The following is a 20,783-nucleotide window of genomic DNA, read 5'->3' on the forward strand; positions in this document are numbered from 1 at the left end:
TAGCCATTTATGGTTCCTAAATTTCTGCTTTAGACTATCATCAGGACCTTATTCTATCCTATACAGCTGTTTATACTATACAGCTTCCCAATACTTTCACAATCATTTCAAATCCATAAGTTGGAAAAGAGAGGACAATAAACATATTACATAAAGTCTGCTGTTAGGTTACCAAATATCTTTGTACTATGTTTATGAGACCTTTGGAGACTGAGAAGATAACTTACCTCGAGCTGGACTTGTTCTTTTAGGGAAATCCACTGTATCATTTGCTGGATCCTCTATGGGTTTTTTCCCTATAAAAATGAAAAAGGGTTACAGGGGAAACGGTAAGCCAGTTTAAAAAATAAAAGATTCCACCTGGCACATTTTTCATTCTTCAGTCAGAATCTTTTGATCACAGATGCACCATGAGGGGCAAAGGGCGGGTGGGGGCAACTTGTTCCAGAAGGGGACTATACAGAAACAAGGATAGAAAGCAGGCAGCAGATAGGTAAGACGAGGATGACAACTGATGATGCTATTATCCTGAGTTCTGATAATGGGGACTGCTGTCAAGAAACAGCATGCCATGAGCCATTAGCTACTGTTTCAATGTCTTCCTCAACTGAATTTTCCTACATGCATAGACAGGGAAAAGTTAGGCAAGGATATACTAGGGACGCTAAAACCAAAACATGCAAATTAGAAGTAGATAAGCACCTTAAAAGACTCCACTCACCTCTGGAGAACCACTCATCTTCCAGTGTATCACCCAAGGTAGAAAGCAAAGAAGAGAAATGAAATAAGAAAAATGCAGACGAAAGATGTCAGCAGGATCATGGGCAAATAAGCAGGAAAGCACAGAGAAGAAAAGAAAAACACAGAAAACACAAAGGACATATGGGGAAAAAGGTCCCAGATTAATTGAGTTCTCATCCTCCACTGCCCCAGTCATTGATACCACCACCACCACCCCACCACCACCCTGAATGAAGCACACAACACAGGATAAGCAGCAAAGCAAAAAGACATCTGTAACCAGGCAATACTGCTTGGCAAGTATTTTGTGCCTTAAGCTAAAAGTGTTCCTTCCTTTCTCTGCCCTACATTAAAGAGTAAGAAACAGGAACCAAGACTCACCTTTGCCCTTCTTGGCCCCAAAGCAACTCGCAGCATGTGGCCCAGTATTGTTGGCAACATTGGGAGGTGCCTCTTGGTAACGCTCTGCCTGTGGGATCTCCCGGTGAACTTGATATGATAAGTTCCGAAGGAGGCACACACAGTTCTCTACAAGCTTAGGGACACAAGATAAAAGGAGTCAATGAGAAAAAAGAATGTCTATTGTGATTTCTCCGCAAGTACAGCTTTCCATGACTCAGGTATTAAAATGTTGATCTTCAAATGCATAACCCAATCCGTAACTTCTCAGGATGCCTTTTTTTTTTTTTTTTTTTAATGTCAGTACAAAAACCTGAGTAACTCAGGATGCCTCTTAAGTGCTCCAGGCTTCTTGAAATCCCTGTGGCCTCAGGCTAATGGAAGGCCGACCTATGGACTTATTGGCTTCTGCCATTATTTGGTGTGTAACCAAAACTTGGATCATCATTCTTTCTACTTAGACAATGTACAGTTTTGGAAGACAGCTAATCAGCTTTAAAATATATAGGTAACAGTTTTTTTTTTTTAAAAGGCCAGGCAGGGTGGCTCACGTCTGTAAATCCCAGCACTTTGGGGGGCCGAGGCAGGCAGATCACCTGAGTTTGGGAGTTCAAGACCAGCCTGGCCAGCATGGTGAAATCCTGTCTCTACTAAAATATAAAAATTAGCCGGGCATAGTGGCAGGCACCTGTAATACCAGCTACTCAGGGGCTGAGGCAGGAGAATCCCTTGAACTCAGGACGCAGAGGTTACAGTGAACTGAGATCATACCACTGCACTACAGCCTGGGTAACACAGTCAGACTCCGTCTCAAAACAAAACGAAACAAAAAAAAACATGTTTTCTTTTAAGTTGAATACTCACTTTAAGGAGTAGGGGCTCAGCAGGGCATGGTGGCTAACACCTATAATCCCAACATTTTGGGAGGCCAAGGCAGGTGGATCATGTGAGGTTGAGTTTGAGACCAGCCTGGTCAACATGGTGAAACCCCATCTCTACTAAAAATACAAAAATTAGCTGGGTGTGATGGCACATGCCTGTAAGCCCTACTCAGGAGGCTGGGGCACAAAAATCGCTTGAAACTGGGAAGAGGAGGTTGCAGTGAGCTGAGATCATGTCACACTACACCCCAGGCTGTGCAAAAGAGTGAGACTCTGTCTCAAAAATAAGGGGTAAGGTCCAGTACAAATATTTAACATTACTTGAAAGCCTGAGATGATAGGTCTCTGCACTAGATACGTCATAGTTGTGGTGAATGGAATTCACTCAGCCATTAAAGGTAAGCCAGCACTTACCTTACTGTCCGAATCCTTCTGCCCAATCTCAGCCTGAACAATGAAAATGAGGGCATCAACTAAACCATCACATTCCCGAAGCTTCCGGCGAGCTTCACTCCTCTCTGAGCTTACATTCCTGAGGGGAAACCAGAAGCTTCAAGATGACTCAAATCCAGAAATCCTCCCTTAAATATCCCTCAACACCTACAAGCTTCCTCAATAATTTTTCTACTCACTATAATAATGAATACCTATTATAAACAAGGTACTGCAGTTGAGAGAAAGTTGATTAATAGTCCCTGCCTTCTGAATGTTTATAACGCTGTGGGCTGGGGGTTAATGATATGTACCAGATACAATAATAAGATACAATAACCAGATACAATAATAAGATGGAATAGATTCTTCTTGTATGGAAGTATAATACATATGTAGAATGGAACAGAGCACAGAAAGGTGTATTCCAAAGAGGGAAAGATTATACAGCAGCATTTATAGGATATAAAAAGAAGAATTCAGGAAAACCTTAATAAAGGCACTTGAGTTTAGCCACAAAAAGGCAAAGAAGAAGAGAAAGGTGTTCACAGAAAGAACAGACCTTCCTCACCCATAACCTAGCCTCCTAGTACTCTGTACCCCTTTTGCTGCATTTATCACAGCCTGACTTGAAATATAGATAACTAAGACAAGCGCATAGACACAGGACTAGACCACCTTACACATGGTAGATGCTGAACAAAAGCTTACCAAAGTAGATGAACAAAGTCAAAGAGGCATAAAAGTGACGAGTATGACCGGGCGCGGTGGCTCAAACCTGTAATCCCAGCACTTTGGGAGGCCGAGGCGGGTGGATCACGATGTCAAGAGATCGAGACCATCCTGGTCAACATGGTGAAACCCCGTCTCTACTAAAAATACAAAAAATTAGCTGGGCATGGTGGCGCGTGCCTGTAATCCCAGCTACTCAGGAGGCTGAGGCAGGAGAATTGCCTGAACCCAAGAGGCGGAGGTTGTGGTGAGCCAAGATCGTGCCATTGCACTCCCGCCTGGGTAACAAGAGTGAAACTCCATCTCAGAGAAAAAAAAAAAAAAAAAAAAAAAGTGAAGAGTATGTATGGGGAACAACAAGCAAACTGATACAGGTACATGTGGTATACATGAGGGAATAGCAACAAAGGCAGAAAGACAGGCTGGAGTTATAGTATGCAATACAGACAGGAATGGAGGCTAAAGAACAGGCTAAAGAATTTTCGTTTTAAGGAAATGTAAGTCAGTCCTCAAAAATTCACCTTCATATTCTCAAAACCCCTATTGTTACCTAAGGCAGCCAGCTGTGTTGGTGAGCACTGATTCCCACTCAATATGACGTGGCTTACAGTCTTCATTAGGTTCCCGCTCCCAGCCAGAATGAGGAATGATCACTTCATCTGTCAAGGCGTGCAGTGCGTGGTCCACAATCTCCATTTTGATTGAGTCATGGGATGAGAGATTCCACAGGGTTCCTGGAAGAGACAACTCATCAGATGGCTCTTGGGCACTCAAGCAATACGTTTGAAGAACACCGAAGATAATTCCCTATTATATCATTTCTCAGTCTTCCCCAGTGACCAAATACCTCGTAGTAATATTCAAGCTTTGTTTGCGATCCTGAGCAAGAAATATATTCTACATTATGGCTCAATATAAACATACAGATCATGAAATAAAGTTTTATAAAACTATACTTAACTATAAGCAATGCTCTCCGATCTACCTATACCAGAGTTTTTCAACTTCACCATCACTGACATTTTGGGCCAGGTAATTCTTTGTTATGGGGAGCTGTCTCATCTATTGTTGGATGTTTACCAGCATTCGTGGCCTTTACTCACTAGATGCCAGTAGCACTCCCTCTCCCCGCTCCAAGTTGTAACAACCAAAAATAAATCCAACCCTGAAAATGTCCAAAAGTCCTCAGGGCAGGGCAGACAAAATGGCCCTTAACTAAGAAGCAATGGTCTAAACTACTTTTTTTTCTTTATTCCTTTCTCTTGGAATGCTGATTATGCTCCACAAAATTTTATTCACTCATGGATTACACTAACAGATCACAACCCACAATCTGAAAAACTCTAAATAAAGAAGGAACCACAAGCTCATATGTCTATATGGGCCAATTAGGTGAGTCAAGACAGGCAGATATTTAAAAGAAATTACAAGAATGTGAAAAAATGGCAGCTGACACTCAACTCCATGTTTGGGAAACAACTTCCTAAATGGCTATAGTTGGTCAGATAATAGAATGTGTTGGAGACTAGTGTAAATTAGAAAGCATATGCTTCAATCAGTTCAGACCAAATACTGCCAGGGAAGAAAAGAGATCCATTGTTAACAACTCTTCCACATTTTTAATATAAGTTAAGAATCTGCAATTTTAAGTAAAATCTTCTGAATTTCCTTTCTTTTTTCTTTTTTTTGAGACAAGAGTCTTCCTCTGTCACCAGGCTGGAGTAAAGTGGCGCAATCTCGGCTCACTGCAACCTCCGCCTCCCAGTTCAAGCGATTCCCCTGCCTCAGCCTCCCGAGTACTTGGGACTGTAGGTGTGAGCCACCATGCCCGGCTAGCTTTTTGTATTTTAGTAGAGACAAGGTTTCACCACATTGGCCAGGATGGTCTTGATCTCCTGACCTTGTGATCCACCCGCCTCAGCCTCCCAAAGTGCTGGGATTACAGGCGTGAACCACCATGCCCAGCCAAAATCATCTGAATTTTAAACATCAGCAACCATTTCTTTAAAATTTCAAAAATGCTGTATAGTCCAAACAAACCTGTGAGATGGATTTGACCCAGAGGCCACCAGTTCACAACCTTTCATCAAAAGTAAAAGGTCTGGAAATCCCTCTAGTTCTCACTATCTCTAGAGAGTAACAGTGACTTAGCAATTTTCCTTAGGCCTAGAACTCACCGGTAATAACTTCGGTAAGGTCCATATCACGAGCCTTTCGGAGCAATCGCACAAGGGCAGGCACACCATCACAGTTTTTTATGGCAATCTTGTTATCCTGGTCACGTCCAAAAGAGATATTCTTGAGAGCTCCACAGGCTCCAAGGTGCACTTCCTTTTTGGGGTGGTCTAACAATCCCACCAGTATTGGGATGCCCTTGAGCTTCCGCACGTCAGTCTTCACCTTGTCATTGCGGTAGCATAAGTGTTGCAGGTATGCAGCTGCATTGGACTTGACAGCATCTAAGCGAAATCCAAGCATGGCGATCACCTCTGGCAGCTCTGGCTGTCTCCAATTAGGAGGTGGGGGCCCTCCTTTGCGCAGGCTATCCAAGCTTGCTAAACTTCCTCGCTCATGCTGGGCCAAAGGAGCCCAATAGTACTGATCTGATGGCACCTCCTCACCAATCATGTCTTCATAGCTCCTGAGAAGTTTTGGAAGAACCAAGAGAATACATCAAGCCATAATGTCTAGTTTCCTGGACATTCCCTCATCTGCAAAGCAGGATTAACCCAAATTTCAGAGTGCTGATCTTATCTCTCCTTCGTATGAATGATATACTGATCAATTTTCCTCAATGGGTTAGGAAAAATAAAAGGTAATAATTTTAAAGGCACCTGCAATTTAATTAAAACTACATTTTTTTCCTTTGAAGTCTGCAGACTTAGAAAGTAACAAGCATTCAGGAGAAGTTAATCAAAAAGAAAGAACCAAATCCTTATTACTTATGATTTATTTGAATGATATCTGACAGCTATTAACTTTTCTACGTAGAGATTAGGATAAACCCTGAGACAGCAGAGTTAAACAAAGCAACTGACTCAATGGCACAGAAGTCTGAGAACAGTTTCTTAACTAAACAGGAAATGAGGCATTTACACATAGGAAACAACTGGTGAGATAAGACCTTTAAATACATTTCATGTTTAAGCTTCTCCTTATCCTAGTTTGGAAATTATAAAAGATGGATTGATAGAGAAAAAATAATAAAGGACTTCTTGCTACATCACAGGAGGACCTGGCTTTGGTACTGATGAGATATAAACTTGAACAGTAATTTTCAGTCATCCCAAGATCATGTCTGCTACTCAGCAAATGTGTCAGAGGTAAGATTCCATCCTCCAATTTTTAAAGATAATACCTCCAGTTCTTTCAAAATGGAGCCTATTCACCAACATCACATTTGGGAAGCCCAGCCACTAGAAACAGACAAAGCAATAGAAGGTAAGAAAAATCAAACCAGGAGGTAATTCTTCCTGTTTCAGTACTACCAACAACCACTAGAGGGTGAGTCTGACACACTATTATTTATTCATAACTACCAGGAAGGAAGAAACCATTATCTGTGAGCTCATCTCTTTCTGGCTCCCACAGGAGAGGGGAATCTATTGTGTGGAACTCTCCAAATAAGCTGTTGTTTGTTCTACAAAACCACTCCCACTGTCACCAAATATTCAAGATTGCCCTGAGCAGAAGGCCTTCCTCACAGGTATCAACATCAACCACACAACAGTGACTTAGATGGACAAAGCATTTAGTAAAGCATGACCAAGATGGTCTTAATGCGGAAACAGAGACAGGCCTGGTGACTCAAGCCTGTAATCCCAACACTTTGGGAGGCCGAGGTGGGCGGGTCATCTGAGGTCAGGTGTTCGAAACCAGCCCGGCCAACATGGCAAAACCCTGTCTCTACTAAAGCTACAAAAATTAGCTGGGCGTGGAACTGTAATCCCAGCTACTTGGAAGGCTGAGGCAGGAGAATCGCTTGAACCCAGGAGGCGGAGGTTACAGTGAGCCAATATTGCACCACTGCACTCCAGCCTGGGCGACAGAGGGAGACTCCATCTGGAAAAAAAAAAAAAAACCACGGAAACAAAATGAATAGCTTAGATAGCTAAATTTTAAAAGTAGGCTATTAAGCAGTATGTTAAGATTCCATTTTAGTAGAGAGAAAATAGGATATAGTTACATGTATAAGAAACAACTCAAAGGATATGCACCAAAATGTTAACAGTGGTTCTTTATCAATAGATGGTATGCTTTTCTGGGTTTTTCAAGCTCTGTATTGAACATGTTTAACCTCTATTATTAATATAAACAATTATAAAAACAATTACCATAACCAAAATTTCCAGAGAACTCTATCTTATATCCTCTTCTGTATAGAGGCAGTGGATTGGACATTCTTTCCTCTGTTTTACAAGTAACAAAGCTGTGCCCAGAAAGATCAAATGACTTGCTTAAGCCTACTTAGCTAGTGGCAAAGGCACAATTAGAACCAAGGTCTCAGGGTTCAGTGCTTTTTCCACTAATCACTGTCTCACTGTTTAAGTTTGACCTTGTATTACTCTCCAAGCCCAGAACAGGAAGCAGCAAATGTTCTTGCTAGTCAAGCAGGTTTCCAAGTCCAATGCTACCCTGGAACAAACCCAAGAGCCAGGCACAAAACTCTATGTCAACTACCACAACTAGGGACGGCAGAGAATGACCTGGCCACCCACACCCATCTGCGTCCAATCACTCTTTACTAATGAGGAAGTCAGAAAAAGCAGACTTGCAGTAGAGCCAACACCCTGGGCAGACTGCTTCAATGATGGCTGTTATCTACCACTGCTCTAAGTTGCACCAGCTGAGGTCTGGTGCTCCTACAGGAATAAAAATGAGTCACATGTGAGTTGGATTAGCTATCTAAGACACCTGAAAGGTGAGTAACTCAGTCTTAGATAATGGGGCCTCTACCCCTGGGCCCAGCCCTGTTCACTGTTAACCAAAGCTACCTAATATATGAGGAAAATGAGCACCAAGGCATTTGCTTTAAAAGGTCATGACCCTAGAAAGGGCACTTCAGCAACAGCTGCTGGGGTATCCTTACCATCAAGACAACCATAAATCTTCCCTTGTTTCTTATCATTTCTCTTTGCCTGGAAAACACTGTCTCTAATTTATTCTAAAGCAGCATTGGCAGCCCATGGGACAAATCTGTTTTTGTACACACCCAGAATTCTTTTACATTTTTAAAGGATTGTTTGAAAAAAAGAACATAGGACAAAGATAATACATGGCCCGCAAAGCCTAAAATAGTTCTACGTGGTCCTTTTTAGGGGTCTGCAGACCCCTTTCCAAAGCATTCTCTCAAGGCAACAAGGCAAACCATATACCAGTCCAAACATCAATCACTCCCTTTTTCACAACACCAAAGAATCCCCAGGGACAAGTAGTAAAGTCAGAGCAGGCAGCTGCTTAGTGACCTTTCAGAGGGTTGCTGCTATACCCCCAGACCTCCACCCAAGGATGTCACCACGATTATTTCACTTTACAATCAAATGTAAGACCCTAAGCATAGAATGGCAAGGCTCTTGTGAGGTCAAAGTTTGCTTTTAACTTTGGATTAAAAACACCACAAGAAAGTTGGGGCGGCAGGTGTGGGGGTGTGTATGTGGGGTTAGGGGTGTGTGTGTGTGTGTGTGTGTATCTTTAACCGTCTCTTTTGGCCCTGAATTCCTAAAATCCTCAACTCTGTTCTTAATACCAAACCAGAAGCTGAAGAAATTCCCAGGAACAAGTGAGCAAGAATTCCACGGCCCCAGACATCAGAATCCTCTGCCTAACACCAAAAGGGGGTCACAGCTTAGCCAGAAACAGCAGAAACTTCAGCACAAAAGCAAAGTTCATTCTTCAGGACATACACTAGTAACAATCACAAGTTGTTTTCTATAATTAAAATATATGGACCAGGCGTGGTGGCTCACACCTGTAATCCCAACACTTATGGAGGCCAAGGCAGGCGGATAATCTCTAAGGTCAGGAGTTTGAGACCAGGCTGGCCAACATGGTGAAACTCCATCTCTACTAAAAATACAAAAATTAGCCAAGCATGATGGTGCTTGCCTGTAGTCCCAGCTACTAGGGAGGCTGAGGCACAAAAATCGCTTGAGGCAGAGGTTGCGGTGAGCCAAGATGGCACCACTGCACTCCAGCCTGGGTGACAGAGCAAGACAACTATCTCAAAAAAAAAAAAAAATTAGAATATATGATTTTCATTTAAATATATATATGTGTGTGTATACACACACACACACACACACACACACATACACACACATATATATATGGCAAATCAACACTAAGCCAAGTAAGAAAAGGGAAAAACAGGGTAGCCTTTCTCCCCAAACAAAGCAGAGGGGAGGAGGCCACAAGAATCTCTGATCCCGAAAAGCTCTTAGAAGTTGAAGGAAAAGCTACCCCTTGTTCCTGGTCTTGGAAAAGGCCCTTTCATCTTCCCCCATTCTTGCCTACCTGAGGCGCCGACGAGGGTCAGAGGGTGTCCCAGTCCGACGGGCAGTGCCATAATCAGACATCATACCATAATCCAGGTCCTCATAGCCCATACTACGCTGGTCATCCTCTAGCCCATAAGGCTCTGGATGAAAGCGATGCAGATCCACGCTGCTCCCACCTACCCGAACCTGGGGTTGGGGCCCATACACATCCTGTCTACTCGGTGCCCGGTAGCCTTCCATGCTGGGCCTATACCGCTCCTCAATGCGGGTAACCCGGGACAGACTGCCATAGTTATCACTGCCACCTGGATAACCATCTTCATAGTGGCGGCTATATCCATCAGGAGGGTAGTGGAAGTTCCTGGGAAGGGTAGCAGTGCCTGCTTGCCCCACATAGGGACCAGGTCCCCCATTGCCATTCTTGCGGAAGTCACGACCCAAAGTCTGGATATAGTTGTTAGAAACTGATGAGGCATCCACAGGCAATCCATCTGGTCCCATAGGGACTGGCTGTACTGTCCGTGTGGTCACAGTCTTCACTACTTTCTTGACCTGCAAGTAAGGAACAAGAAAAAAACTAATGAAGGAAGTGAGCAATTAAATTCTAAACCACTCTAAAAGAAACAAACCCTTAGATCCCTAGGTCATTTTACCTAGAAATGCTTTAAGGTCTACCATCTATCTTTCTTGCCATCCTACAGGAAGTCCCCAGGCAGGAAAATTGCCCTGACAGTAACTATGCCTATAAGGGGAGCTGCTACAGACCTTGATATACCTTCTCTCTTCCCTGTTCCATAAGATTTTCCCATATCTCTTCATCTTTTCTATCTGGCCAGAGATCACTTTCTTTATGTGATCAGATCAATGATGGCATATCAATCCTCCATCTTAAGTGCTTAACCCCTCCCCTAACATAAACAAAAAGACCTCCTCTATCAGTTCCAGATCTTTTACACATCTTAAGTTTACCGTGGTCTCTGTGCGCCGAGTGGTCCCATCATCTGAGGTCTCCACAGAGACTACAGACATAGCTCCCTCAGGATCCTCCTGGGTGTAGGTCTCCACAATCTGCCCCGGTTCCTGCATCCTGGGGATAGTGTTATATAGAAGGTGACTGTGATCCTATATGGAAAAGAAAAGAGAGAAGAAACTACTGTTAAGCTCTGTGTATTAACAATCCATCCTAATAAGAATCATAAGTGGTAACTCTGGAGATAGGGACTCCTCGTGCATCTTGTATAGGCCTCAGGATTTTTAGATGGGTAGCTGCCATCTTTTGAACTTGTACAAAAGGACAGTAGACATAATTTCTCAGTTGTAGTCATTTAACAAACATGAACTGAGTTACCTATAGCCACATCAACATCTAAGTGACAGAGACAGTAGATTTAACTTCCCAGCTGTGGTCATCTAAGTTAACATGAACTGTGTTAACTGCAGTTTCATCTATATCTGAGTGACCCCTCAGAACAGCAGCTCACCCAATTAAAAAAAGAACTTTTAATTTATTTACTTGATATAGGGTCCTCACTCTGTCACCCAAGCTAGAGTACAGTGTCATGATCATAGCTCACTGCAGCCCCAACCTCCCATGCTCAAGCAATCTTCCCATTCAGCCTCCTGAGTAGCCGAAACTACAGGCTCACACCACCATGCCTGGCTAATTTTATTTTTTTGTAGAGACAGGGTCACACTATGCTGCCCAGGCTGGTCTTGAACTGCTGGGCTTAAGAAATCCTCCAGCCTCAGCCTTCCAAAGTGCTGAGATTACAGGAATGAGCAAATCACACCTGGCCAAAATAAAAAACTTTTTTTTTTTTTTTTTTTTTTTTTTTTTGAGACAGTTTTGCTCTTGTTGCCCAGGCTGGAATGCAATTGCGTGATCTTGGCTCACCACAACCTCCGTCTCCTGGGTTCAAGCGATTCTCCTGCCTCCAAGCGATTCTCCTGTCTCAGCCTCCTAAGTAGCTGGGATTACAGGCATGCACCACCACACCCTGCTAATTTTGTATTTTTTTTTTTTTTTTTTTTTTGAGACGGAGTTTCGCTCTTGTTACCCAGGCTGGAGTGCAATGGCGCGATCTCGGCTCACCGCAACCTCCGTCTCCCGGGTTCAGGCAATTCTCCTGCCTCAGCCTCCTGAGTAGCTGGGATTACAGGCACGCGCCACCATGCCCAGCTAATTTTTTGTATTTTTTTTTTCAGTAGAGATGGGGTTTCACCATGTTGACCAGGATGGTCTCGATCTCTTGACCTCGTGATCCACCCGCCTCGGCCTCCCAAAGTGCTGGGATTACAGGCTTGAGCCACCGCGCCCAGCCTAATTTTGTATTTTTAATAGAGATGGGGTTTCTCCATGTTGGTCAGGCTGGTCTCAAACTCCCGACCTCAGGTGATCTGCCCACCTCAGCCTCCCAAAGTGCTGGGATTACAGGTGTGAGCCGCCACACCTGGCCTGAAATAAAGAACTTTTAAGATAAACTTGAAAATCCCAATAAGAGCCATCTTTTGACTGGCTCTATGTCACTCTTCAGATACTATCTAAAAGGCTCAAGACCAGCCAGATTTTAGGTAGAGTTTTCTGCTGCAAAGTAGAAGCCTACTGTCTCTAGAAAAGAAACACAGTACTTAGGGATCAAATGGGGCGGCAGTGGGGAGTAAAAATAGTCATAAAGATCAGTGGTCATTAAAATTCATTCCAAAACAAAACTACATATATACTTTGAAGCTCCATTTCTTTGTTTTTGTAAATGAAAAAAACTAACTAATGGATGTGTACAATGTGCCAGGCACTTTACAAGACACCAATATGCTCTCACAGGCTGGGGAAATAAGAAAATATGAATGAAGCAACCCAGGTCTTGAGCCAAAGAATTACCTGGGGTCCGTTGAGTTTCAAATCTGAAAATTTCTGTCTCTCAAGGTCAGCATCGCCCACAAACCGGCCGTTCTGAAACACAGCCCACAAGAAGACAATTCATTTTGTGGCCTTCTTTTGCTCTATCAAACACAAATGATCTTTTTTCCAAATAGTAAAAGGGCTTTCAAGAAGGTAGGTGTGGCCTGGAGTCCTTGTGTCAGTACTCATAAAAGAACCATATCACTCGTTAGTTTAGCACTTTCCTCAAAATTGAAAATCAGGCCTGGAACTCTGGCAGACAGGGTCTCTGGAACATAAGAACGTAACCTCCATGATGGCAGAGGGTTTTTTGGGATAAGTTTAGTTTAGTGATGTATTTCCTAGTGCCTTTAGCAGTGCCTGGCACATAACAGGTGCTCAAAAACTATTTGCTGAATAAATAGCAGAGACCGGGATAAGTTCCCCTACATGCAGCCTTTTTGGAAATCCATAAGAATGTAAGGAAAGTTGGAAAGGCTAAGTGGGGGGGGTTTTCCAAAGAGCTTCTTTATAGTCTCATGAATCTTCATACAGTACTACCACTGGAAACTCCCATTCCCAGCAGCTTTTTAAAGAAAGAAGCAAGATGGCTATCATGTCCTAATGTAAAAAAAACAGAAATTTAAAAAAAAGAGAGAGAGATATGAGTTTCCCTTTCCAACTACAAAAACAAGTACCCCAACTCCCCTCAAGAAAACAGAAGACTCAACATCTTTACCAACAATTATTAGAGCCACAGAATACATTCCAAAATGTCATCCAGAAGTTGCTCTGACTTAAGCAGCAGGAAATAATCTAATGACATTATACCACATAAAAATACATTTGCCTGCTCCTCTCCCAGTAGAACAGCGAGATCCAACCACCTTGGGAGACTCTTCCTCCACCCCACTCCCATTACATAGAGAGTGTAATGCTGCAGGGAGAGGAAGTTAAACATTACTTTCAGGAAGAAGGAAGGGTGTGGTTTTACTGCTAAGCAGAAGTTAAAAATAAGAGAGAAACCACATACTGAATCCTGGAATTCCCCAGCACCTCTATGTCTCAGCAATCCTGCTTTCTCCTTTCAATATAATCTCATCCCTAACTTTCTACTATAGTTCCTGTAAAAATCCTAGAAACATTGCAAACATGCTGCCTCCCTCAAATTCCTTTATCCCCCAATTGGAATTCTGTTATCTCACTCAACTACAAGTTTCCTCAGTACGAAGGACTTTCTCTATCTTAAAAAATAAATTACTCAATAAAAAGAATGAAAAGGACTATTAGGGCAAGAGCACTGTTCTGGTTCCCACCCAGAGATCTCTCATAAGATGCGGTCTATCAGGCAATGGCATGCACACACACACACACACACACACACACACACACACACACACAAAACCTCAGACAGATTACATCACAGCAAAGTCAGACTAGAAAAACCAGAGGAAACACAAGATACTTCTCATTTCCAACACCAATCTCCAGAGTCACATCACAGAGTCAATCAACCCAGAGACCACTGGCTCCTGTGGTTATTTGGGTTAAACAGCAGCATGATGCTCCTTCTCCAACTTTAACCAACAGAATTAACAATGACCCCTTCCTCCAACACATGATTTACACAGCCAACAAAAAGAGCCCACAAGGGCAACATGGAGCAGGAGTACACAATTTATGGACACTGCCACACCTGATTACAGACTGTTCCCTCAGGGAGACTGAACTAGAGCTGAGTGCACAGGATGCCCAACCACTAAGTGGGCATTTACTTTCCTGAATTTTTGATACCAAGAAAAAAAAAAATCAGTAAACAAAAGTAACTTGAGTATAGCTGCAAACTACACTATCTACCATTACTAGAATTGTAAACCATCCCAGAAAACCTACTCCAGCAAAACAGGAAGTCAGATGGATGCTTCTAGAGAAAGTAAGCCCATCCAACTCAGTCCAGCAGCAATATTCCTTGTCTCTTATCAGCATTTATCACCCCTGGGGAAAAAAAAAATCCCTGGAAGAACGGGCACTGGATAGCTCATCACCAAAAGGAGAAGAGCTTTCAAAAAAGGATCATAGCCTCTCTGTGACCATGCCAAAGTCCTACCTGCAGGTCTGATGGAGAGAGGGGTTACCTGATGCCGGCGGGTGAGTGTGCCGTTGGCCACGAGTGGGTTGGCATCTTGTGGTGAGACCCGGACGCGTTCCAGCTGCGCCGAGACGTGGCGCCGTTCCTCCTCCAGCGCCCGGGTCAGCTTCTCAAACTGGGCCTCTTGTTCCTTCACAGAGGCCAAGATGCTGGCGGTCGACTCCACCTCTGAGTCGTCCATGAAGGTAAGGGGCGGAGCCGCCGCAGGGTAGGGTAAAAAGGAAGGTGAATCACAGAGGGAGGAGAAGGAGGGAGAGAGACCCCCTCACTTCACACTACCGGGAAAGGGTAAGAGAAAGGAGAGAAAAGGTCACAGGTCAGAGAAGACAGATGAATTATTAATCCCAGAGCCAAAGACGCCCTCTCGTGTTTTTACTGCAGTGCAAAAAGCAAGCCACCGCCAAGCCTGGGAGCCCATCACCAGTGTCTATTCAAGTGGAATCCTTTGCCCACTATGCTTTCTTCAACATTGCACCAGAAATCACTATTTAAAGGAAAGGTGCAATTAAATCTAAGTCTATACACTGTTCGGAGTGGGAGAATGTGGCCAGGTGCTGTAGTTATGAGACTGAATTATTTTTCCCTGAAAAATATGTGCTGGTATCAACTCAATGAAATGTGTAACTCTGTGGTACAGACAAGCATTCGCTATCCTGCAGGGACAAGCCACTTCTAGAGATAATAGGGCAATACAGATCTTACTTAACCTCTCCCAAAACTAACCACTAAAACTACTTTAGTAGCAGCAAATTTAAAAAAAAAAATTACTATGCTAAATTAAAATGCCAATTAAGAAATGAAAGTAGACTGGGCACAGTAGCTCACACCTGTAATAGCATTTTAAGACGCCAAGGTGTGTGGTCACTTGAGGTCAGGAGTTCAAGAGCAGCCTGGCCAACATGGAGAAATCCTGTCTCTACTAAAAATACAAAAATTAGCCAGACATGGTGGCAGGCACCTGTAATCCTAACTGAGGCATGAGAATTGCATGAACCTAGGAGGTGAAGGTTGCAGTGAGCAGAGATGGTGCTACTGCACTCCAGGCTGGGCAACAGAGCAAGACTCTGCCTCCAAAAAAATAATAATACATTCATAAAACGGCCTTTCTACTTCAAAAACTATACTACTATAGTTTGCTAAATATAAAACTGATGCTAAAATGCATTCCTTGACTAATGGAGACAACAGAGTGGCAGAACCACAAAAATCTCTACGTGTAAAAAAACACTATCTTCAAGAAACTTAAGCTCTTTGGGAAGTAGGAAAAGGAGTATTAGCCCCAACCTCTGAAAGTGCACCTCACAGTAGTCATATCCTAACCTCCACACATCAATGGCTGGAAGTTCCTACATCTCTATAATCCCGCAGAAAGCTCTAACTCAAGCTTTTCCAAACCAAGGCCCATGGGACGCATGCAGCCCAGGACAGCTTTCAATGCAGCCCACCACAAACTTCTTAAAACATTATGAGATTTTTTTGCAATTTTTTTTTAGCTTATTGGCTAATCTTAGGGTATTTAATATATGGCCCAAGAATTCATCTTCCAGTGTAGCCCAGGAAACCAAAAGATTGGATGCCCTTGCTCTAAATAAACTATCTTTTTACCCCCTTACTTGTTCCAACTCAGGATAAATATCGAAGTATCTAGAGGGTTTTGTGTGCTATCTATACAATAAAAGATAGTTATATAGAAATGAACTATATAACTCCATACCATTATATGATGAACTCCATACCATCATATAAACAGGAAGTTTAAGAGGCATTAGTCATACCTTGTTGGACTCAGTGGGTTTTTTTCTCTCTTATAGCTATGACAGACTTTATGCCAGTCCAAAATATACAATGTTGAAAGACAGGTTTTGAAATAAATCTCCCCTATTCCCACCCTCTTGCCAACCCCTAAAGAAAAATGGTATTTAAAAAGATTTTTTTCTGCTATGACATGATAGGAAAATATATATTTCTTAAAAAGATTTTTTATATTTAATAAACATATTTCCATACACACCTGTTAAGAGAAGGTCGCAATTGATTGGTTTAACAGAGAACTGCCCAGTCTAGATTCAAATAATCATGGAAGAAGCATCCCAGCCACCACAGCAAGGAGGAAGCAGGAAGGAGAGAGCTGCAGAAATATTTGAAGGAAAAATGGGAATGAGAGAATAATAAAATATACCCAATACATAAAAACAAGAAGAGCAAGGGGCAATAATCGGAATGAAAGAAAGTAATTTAAAATATGACTTGGAATTGCTTAACGTGACAAGTGCCGTTTGGATTCTGCTTGGATATCGTTTTCATTAAAACCTGGATTATACTGTCATGTGAGAGTTCCTCTACCTGTATTCCCATATATAACCAGGAACAGGTTATAATATGTACAAAAATACATTTACCTGGTCTCCAGCAACCAAATTAGGGAAAAAGAAAAAAACTGCTGTTGGAATGCCCTTCCCCCTCCCTTCCCACCCCTAAGGCAGAAACCTCAAAGCCCAGTCCCAGCATGCCCACAAAGACATTGAGAAACCAATGCAAAAGTTGTGTGGGGAAGACATGTGGGGACTGGCCTAGGCTGAGCCTTTTGCTTCAGTTCCCTTTCCCACGCTCCCCAGAGCCCCACCAAGCACAGATGCTTGGGCCTGTTTGTGTATATGGAATTCAGCAAACAAAAGTACCCAAAAAAAACTGATAAATAAGTGCCCAATAAACTCCTGAATCAATCCAGTCCCTAAATTTAAAGAATGTGGTAGCCCTTCCCTAAATTCCTCCTACCCCAGCTCGGAGTTCCCACAACCACTTATCAACTCTTCTTCTTCCTTTCCGTCCAAAACCCACTGCCACTTTCTCATATTCCGACCCTACATTCCAACAGGCCACTCAAAGGTCTTTCTTTAATAAGCACCTTTATTTAAAGAAAGTTGCTCCCCTTTCATCTTCATTTCTTATTTTTAAGTACTTGCCCTTATCCGCTATGTACAATGACCTATGAACCTTCCACGCCAAGAGGACTCTGAGCTCAAAAGAGATTCTTCCAGTTACTGAGTTTCAACGGGGTCTGAAGTGCAATTACCACTACAGCAACCTCCACCCTATAATCTTCTTTGCTAATAAAAGCCCAAATTACTGCTACCATGGGGGATACAGTGACATTCCCTGCTACAAAGAGAAAGTGTATAAATGACCATAAATGGCCCTGCAACTTAAATTAAATGAAGAATTAGGAAGGAAATCAGAAAAAATACTCAGGGCTCTAGATCAGAAAGCAGTATCTGGAGACACATTAGCTTCTACCATCTTCATGGCTTTAAAGCTGACCACCTGGCTCTAATTTGGAAAAGAAGACAGCACAATTAAGCAAAAAGATCAGATTCCCAGGTCTAAAAGCATGGGGAGATATTCTCCCTCAAAGAGGTCAGAAGCAGAGGCTATATGGGATAGAATACAATGCAGAAGACTGGTCCCAGTTCTGGTTCTACTACTACCCAACAATGGCAGTAAGCTCTGTCATGTTCTCACTTGTAAGATGCCAAATCCATTTACCCTGTTTTCAGGAACCAAATTGGGGAAAAAGAAAAAAAGATTGCTGCTTCCCAGAAGTTAGGAAGTTAGCCCCGTCTAACTCAGAGTTGTTGTAAGGATCAGGTAAGACAATGTATGTTATATATAAATGTCAGGTATTAAGTTGTTTCAAGAGTTAGTTTAACTCTTCCAATTACATTACTCCACAGTAATGTCTCAGCCTCAAACTATTTTGTGAACTAGTAGATGAAATCAACTGGATCAAAAACATAACTAGGTTCTAAGGAGTGAATGGGCTGGTTTTCCTACTCCAAATCTATTTACTAGGAGGTCCCACCTATATATACCAGTGTTTCTGGTACAAAGGGCACTTCTCTTGTGCTTAGAAGTCATCATAGCATTATATATCCGTCATAAGTTCTTGATTCCGTATTTGAGGCCTTAACTATTTATTACCTTGGAGAAATGGAATGTGAAACAAACTAATGATTACTGACTGTTTTACATTTATTACCTTGGCAATCCTTACAACAACCCTAAAGAAGTTTTACTGCAAATAAGATTTATGGGTGAAGAAACTACCCAACGTCTCACAGTTAATAGCAAATTTTGAATTTAAATCCAGGTCTGTGCCATTCCAAAGCCTGTGTTTTTCTATGCCATACTGTCAGGTCCAAATAGAAGTGCAGTCAGTACAAGATGGATGGTCCAGATCCTCTCCTCTACAACCTTTGAGAGCTTTCTTCTGAACTATCACAGGAAAACAGGGAAAGAAAAGGGTTCTCATTTGTTTTTTTGTTTTTTTTTTAGGCTCAAGAGTTATCCATAATATCTACATATAAATGAGAAAACAGGGAGAAAAATGGAAGGAAAAAGAAAGCATGAGTGGGGCAAGCTACAGTAAATGGTCTCATAACTTGGAAACTTAAAGAAAATAGATCCTCCCCATGCCATATACATCAAAAAGATTACACTACAAACCATCAGCTGACTTTGGCAGATAGAGCCAGAAGAGTCTTACGAGTTCAGCCCATACCAGGTTTGCCACTTACATTTTCAATTACACTTGCTCTCACCGAAAAAAAAAAAAACCATCAAACAATTCCTGAAGTAAGGGTGTTGAGGAGACATAAAGTGAAACCTGTTATTCCCCCTTAAGACTAGATTTTCTTTTCTGAGAATGCTTAGCTTTACTCTTAACAAGCCATAGGCCCTGCATTCCTAAATCCCAGCCACACTAGAAAGATCTTCCTGCTATTACCCAGAGTCCAGAGTCCATAATAAAGATCCCTCATCCAAGCAATGATGATAAAAACTCAGTCTCTTCTGTAAGAACGCCAAATCAAAAGAAGTTAAATTGAATCAAATACCCGGAAGGATCAAACAACCAGACAATGCCAACCAGATAGGAAGACAAAAAAAAAAAAAAAAAAATCACTTACCAGTCGGGCATGATGGCTCACGCCTGTAATCCCAGCACTCTGGGAGGCCAAGGCGGGCGGATCACGAGGTCAGGAGTTCAAGACCAGCCTGACCAACATGGTGAAACCCCATCTCTACGAATGCAAATATTAACCAGGCATGGTGGCAGGCACCTGTAATCATAGCTACTCAGGAGGCTAAAGCAAAAGAATTGCTTGAACTGGAGAGGTGGAGGTTGCAGTGAGCCAAGATTGCGCCACTGTACTCCAGCCTGGTCGACAGAACATGACTCTGTCTCAAAAAAAAAAAAAAAAAAAAAAAAAAAAAAATCACTTACCAATAGCATAGTCCCTGGAATGATTTCTTCTACTGTAAATTGGCTAAAAAAAATACAATTTGGAATAATTAGAGGTTAAGCGTATAGGCTTTGTTACCTGCCTGGGTTTAAGTATCAGATCTATCACTTATTAGCTATGCGGCTTTGGGCAAAGTATCAACCACTCGAAACTGCAGCTTTCTTTTCTGTAAAATGGAGGAATAAAAATACACGGGGTAGTTGTGGAGATTAAATAAGGCATTTCATGTAAAGTACTTAGAAAAATGTCTTGACACACCGAAAGCCAGTAATATTGTTACTACTACAGAGACTAGAGCTTGGGGTGTGGTTGGTAGAGTTTCTGAATAAACCAGCCTCCCCATGCTCCCCTCTTTCATTTGCAGCAGACCTGAAAACTACAAGAATTCTTCACTTGTAGAGGGAAAAACAAAATAAAACTCAGATTAGGAGTCAAAAGACCACTGTCCAATTCCTGGCTCTGCCAAAAACTAGCCAGGAAACCTTGGAAAAGTTATAACCCCTGTAAGCTTCCATTTCTATTACTCTTCAGGGTTTAGTTTTAATGAGCTAATATATATAAAACCATAGGCTGGGTGAACTCTAAAGTTCACCAATCTTTGGGTTTTTGGGAAAGAAATTTTATCTTCAGCAGCCAGGCCCAAAGGCAACTCTCCTCCTTTTTTCCTATCCATTATAAAATCAAAACCAATGTCACAGCCTGCCATGGTGGCTCACGCCTATAATCACAGCACTTTAGGAGGCCAAGGTGGGAGGATCACTTGAGGTCAGGAGT

At 42.3% G+C, this 20,783-nt stretch overlaps 1 protein-coding gene across 16 annotated transcripts in view; it reads right to left on the minus strand.

Annotated features, from left to right (window-relative positions):
* CTNND1 (catenin delta 1) overlaps positions 1 to 20,783 on the minus strand; it is a 58,786-nt gene that overhangs the window by 12,676 nt on the left and 25,327 nt on the right. For 6 of the 16 annotated variants that reach the window (XM_032283337.1, XM_032283335.1, XM_032283333.1 and 3 more), the window contains exons 2-12: positions 16,721 to 16,837; positions 14,696 to 14,984; positions 12,561 to 12,632; positions 10,652 to 10,804; positions 9,699 to 10,234; positions 5,363 to 5,826; positions 3,736 to 3,919; positions 2,436 to 2,553; positions 1,123 to 1,276; positions 722 to 739; positions 228 to 296 (exon numbers count right to left, since the gene is read on the minus strand). In XM_032283337.1, the coding sequence (XP_032139228.1) occupies positions 228 to 296; positions 722 to 739; positions 1,123 to 1,276; positions 2,436 to 2,553; positions 3,736 to 3,919; positions 5,363 to 5,826; positions 9,699 to 10,234; positions 10,652 to 10,804; positions 12,561 to 12,632; positions 14,696 to 14,890 (1,963 nt within the window). In that variant the 5' untranslated portion in view covers positions 14,891 to 14,984; positions 16,721 to 16,837. The remainder of the gene's footprint in view (positions 1 to 227; positions 297 to 721; positions 740 to 1,122; positions 1,277 to 2,435; positions 2,554 to 3,735; positions 3,920 to 5,362; positions 5,827 to 9,698; positions 10,235 to 10,651; positions 10,805 to 12,560; positions 12,633 to 14,695; positions 14,985 to 16,720; positions 16,838 to 20,783) is intronic. The other 10 variants (XM_032283336.1, XM_032283334.1, XM_032283331.1 and 7 more) reach the window with 4 other exon arrangements.

This window comes from Sapajus apella, unplaced genomic scaffold, assembly GCF_009761245.1.
Source record: "Sapajus apella isolate SASKATOON/1434 unplaced genomic scaffold, GSC_monkey_1.0 scaffold14, whole genome shotgun sequence".
Classification (NCBI taxonomy): domain Eukaryota; kingdom Metazoa; phylum Chordata; class Mammalia; order Primates; family Cebidae; genus Sapajus; species Sapajus apella.